Below are 294 nucleotides of genomic sequence, written 5' to 3'. Positions count from 1 at the left end.
TGCTGCTGCTGCTGCTGCTGCTGCTGCCTCTGTTGCTGTTGCTGCTGCTGCTGCTGATGGAGCATGAGCTGTCTGCTGCTGCAGCGACTCGTCTGTCGCGCCCTCCAAGAAGCTAGAAGGTAACATGAAGCAGGCCCCGGGCCTGCACGGCCTCCTGCTGCTGCTGCTGCTGCTGCTGCTGTTGCTGCTGCTGCTTGTAGCAGCAGCACTAGGTGGCTTGTCAGCTTGCTTCTGCTGCTGCTGCTGCTGCTGCTGCTGCTGCTGCTGCTGCTGCGGCAGCAACTGCTGCTCCGT

The 294-nt window shown here is 62.2% G+C and overlaps 1 protein-coding gene across 1 annotated transcript in view; it reads right to left on the bottom strand.

Annotated features, from left to right (window-relative positions):
* EMH_0057450 (uncharacterized protein) overlaps nucleotides 1-294 on the bottom strand; it is a gene marked incomplete at both ends in the record, with an annotated part of 7372 nt that overhangs the window by 1710 nt on the left and 5368 nt on the right. The window contains one exon of the mRNA XM_013497479.1: nucleotides 3-294. Within this exon, the coding sequence (XP_013352933.1) occupies nucleotides 3-294 (292 nt within the window). The remainder of the gene's footprint in view (nucleotides 1-2) is intronic.

Source organism: Eimeria mitis, genomic scaffold (assembly GCF_000499745.2).
Source record: "Eimeria mitis Houghton genomic scaffold, Emh_scaff2700, whole genome shotgun sequence".
Lineage (NCBI taxonomy): Eukaryota > Apicomplexa > Conoidasida > Eucoccidiorida > Eimeriidae > Eimeria > Eimeria mitis.
This window is presented reverse-complemented; position numbering and strand designations above follow the sequence as displayed.